Raw genomic sequence first — 3,321 nt, 5'->3', positions numbered from 1 at the left:
GCATAATAGTTTTCATATGTATTTCAATTTTTATAGGAATAATTTACTATCCCGCGGAAATGAATTATTTGATTGAAAATGCAATCAAGATGATCGGTGATGGAAACCTAAAGTTGCAACCACATTTGCAAGTATTAAGTATGGCAAGTTTGGGGATGACCATCGATCAACAAATTGATTTTAAAATAGACCTCTCTATTGGATTTCACAAGCAAAAGGATACACTTAGAAAAAAAATACAATGATTCCATAAAGTCAATACAAATCCCTAAGGGATCTACACTTCTACCCATCAAATATAGTTGCCATATTATTCGCAATTCAAGGTGAGCCACAATGTTTGATTGATTTTCTAACAATTGTCGATCAATTTTGTGTAAATTAGCAAATTCTTGGACCCACTATGTAAAACTTGTTGCAATTTTAGCCCTCCAAACTAGTTTATATACACAAGGACATGAGATTTTAAGCTCACAAAGATTTTAAAAATTATAAAGAAAGTGACAAATGATACAAGGTTAACACTTGACTTGAATTAGTTAGATATTTTTTCACATTTTTTTAGAAAATCCTAATCTAGAGTTGGGTTAACGAATAATAGATGTGTAGGAAGATATAAAACTGAATTAATGGAGTTCTCTTATAAATATCTCAAATACTTCATCAATAAATGTAAACACAGATATCCAAACATAGACATGTTTTTTAAAACATAAAACACCACAATCAAAATATGTGATTTCAACATATAAAATCACAAAATTTGACATCAACCTAGATAAAATGGAGCGAAAAGGATCTTTTTTATATCATGTGTCATGTGAGATGTGTCTATCTTAAAACCACGCATGATCTGAGTCCATCCTTAATTACTTTCCACACCTTGACATAAACAACATTTCTGTCGGTTTATTTATAGCTTGTTCTTACCCAAGTTACAAATGCCCCTTTGAAAAATGTTCACTTTTACATTCAAGAAAATTAGGAAATCCCTGTCAAACTTTTTGATACCAGTTTTATACCTAAACAAGATCTTAACACACAAATTTATGATCTTTCCTTTTAAATATTAAAATGTTAGAAAATGCGCAGTTTGCATTGATACAAAGAAATAGCGGTCATGGGTTTTGCTAATTTGAAAGTTAGGAACCCCTGGCCAGACAATCTGAGTGTGGCGATGGAAATTCACGAGATACATGATGTGAAGGCGGCTGAAAAAATATATTGCAATCTGTGTGGGGGAGCTTGACACCTTCTGATTATAGTCTTTGAATAAATACTGTAGTATTAATCTAGTGTCTGAACGTTAGGTTTGAAAACAACAACGCGGGAAGAACAAGGGAAGTCAAAGCCTTATATGCCCAATTCTCGTCAACAAGAAGAAGTTCAGGTTGGAAGATTGAAATTCTACTTTGTCTGCTATTGTAGTGCGTGATTGTCTGCTATTGTAGTGCGTGATTTTCTATTTATAAGGTGCTCGTCTTAAACCTTGTATTCATCCTCGAACGCTTTGTCTGGCCGATCATTGTTTGACATCCCAGAAATCAGACACAATTATTTGATTGATTCCTTAATTTCTATCAGTCAATCAATGGCCGTATTTCCATTGCCCCAGCTTGAAGATAATGCTGTATTATTACCCAGTTCCCAAACTAACTCAACGCAGCCTCAGCTATGTGACGTATGGAGAGATATACAAGGTGCCCATAATTGGAATGGTTTGCTTGATCCCATGGTGCCCAATTTGAAAGCTGAAGCTCTCAGATATGGGAATTTGGCACAGCTTTGTTACGACGCATTTGGTGGCAAAAGCTACTCCAAAAACTACGGCACATGTTATCACAGTAAAAGAGATCTGTTCAATAAGATGGGCATGTCTGAAAGTGGCTACCAAGTCACTAAATATGTTTACGCCAATACTAATCTGTTAAATCAAGTTTTTGGTGAGAAACCAAAAGACCAAGGTGTTTGGTTGGGTTTTATTGCAGTTTGCACGGATCCAAATGAGATAAGAAGGCTTGGACGACGAGACATAGTGATTGCATGGAGAGGAACTCAGACTGCTGAAGAATGGATAGAAGACCTGAGAGATATTCTTGTACCTACAAGATTATCCTATAGATGCAAGAGGACAGGCAAAAACCAAGAGCATCATTTCGCGGGTGGAGTACTAATTGAGAGAGGATTCCTGAGCTGCTATACTTCAACTGTCCGTCACCGTCAAGGCGCTGCAGGAGCCACTGTGAACATCAGCACCAGAGATTTGGTAGTCTCAGAGATAGAACGATTGATTCAAGTTTATGAAAAAGAGATGGACAATTTAAGCATAACATTTACGGGACACAGCTTAGGAGCTGCTCTTGCAACCTTGAGCGCTTATGATATCAAACAAATGCTTTGCACCAAGCATAATTTTCATCAAATTCCCGTCACCGTCTTCGCTTTTGCCTCTCCCCGGGTGGGAAATCTTGCGTTTGCTAAACGGGTGGAGGAGATTGGAGTGAAAGTGCTGAGGTTTGTGAACAAGCGTGACGTGGTTCCCAAAGTGCCCGGAGTTTGTATGAACGAGAACGTGGGATGCCTCAGCAAATTGCTGCATTGGCTTCCGTGGACATACTTTCATGTTGGCTTCGAGCTTCCTTTACACAACAATTCTCCATTCATTCAGCACACCCATAATCTTGCCTACTTTCATAATTTAGAGCTTTACTTGCATTTACTGGACGGGTATGTTGGAAGTAAGCAGCCGTTTTCTTGGAGTGGAAGAGATCATGCTCTGGTTAATAAGAGCTGTGATTTATTGCGCGAGAAATATGAAATTCCTCCAAAATGGTGGCAGGAACAGAACAAGGGCCTCGTTAAAGGTCCAGATGGCAAATGGACGCAGCCATCAGAAGAGGAATAATTCATGTCTCACTCAACTCCAGATGACATCAACGTCCAACGTTCTGCGCCGCAATGTCACCACAACTGTGTTGGTTATTGAATTATTCTTTTTATCTGGATGTATATATTTAACATGTTGTCACATTCATTATTGAATTAATTTAACTTCAAAGCTTAACCTTTAGCGTGAAATGAAATCAACTATGCAGGAGTTCATAGCTGTGGATGATACAAATTAGCTTTTGATTGTCATAGAAAACAATCACGTGTCATCAGTAATCTGATAGATAATAAAAGTACGCGTAAATCAGTATTGATTTTAATTATGAACATTGCTATTAAACAAGAGATAATACGCCTCAGCTCTGTTGTAGCCCAAAATACCTTCATACAAAATTTGTAAAAATAGTCAACAAGGGTAAGTTCTCAAATCTT

At 37.2% G+C, this 3,321-nt stretch overlaps 1 protein-coding gene across 1 annotated transcript; it reads left to right on the top strand.

The window, feature by feature from the left end:
• Positions 1-1,591: 1,591 nt before the first annotated feature.
• LOC131861611 (phospholipase A1-Igamma1, chloroplastic-like) lies at positions 1,592-2,905 on the top strand. Its single transcript, XM_059214963.1, has one exon. The coding sequence runs from the start codon at positions 1,592-1,594 to the stop codon at positions 2,903-2,905; it is 1,314 nt and encodes a 437-aa protein (XP_059070946.1).
• The last annotated feature ends 416 nt before the right edge of the window (positions 2,906-3,321 follow it).

The sequence above is a fragment of the Cryptomeria japonica genome, unplaced genomic scaffold, assembly GCF_030272615.1.
Source record: "Cryptomeria japonica unplaced genomic scaffold, Sugi_1.0 HiC_scaffold_28, whole genome shotgun sequence".
Lineage (NCBI taxonomy): Eukaryota > Viridiplantae > Streptophyta > Pinopsida > Cupressales > Cupressaceae > Cryptomeria > Cryptomeria japonica.
The sequence above is the reverse complement of the archived record's forward strand: the minus strand, read 5'-3'. Positions and strand labels throughout refer to the sequence as shown.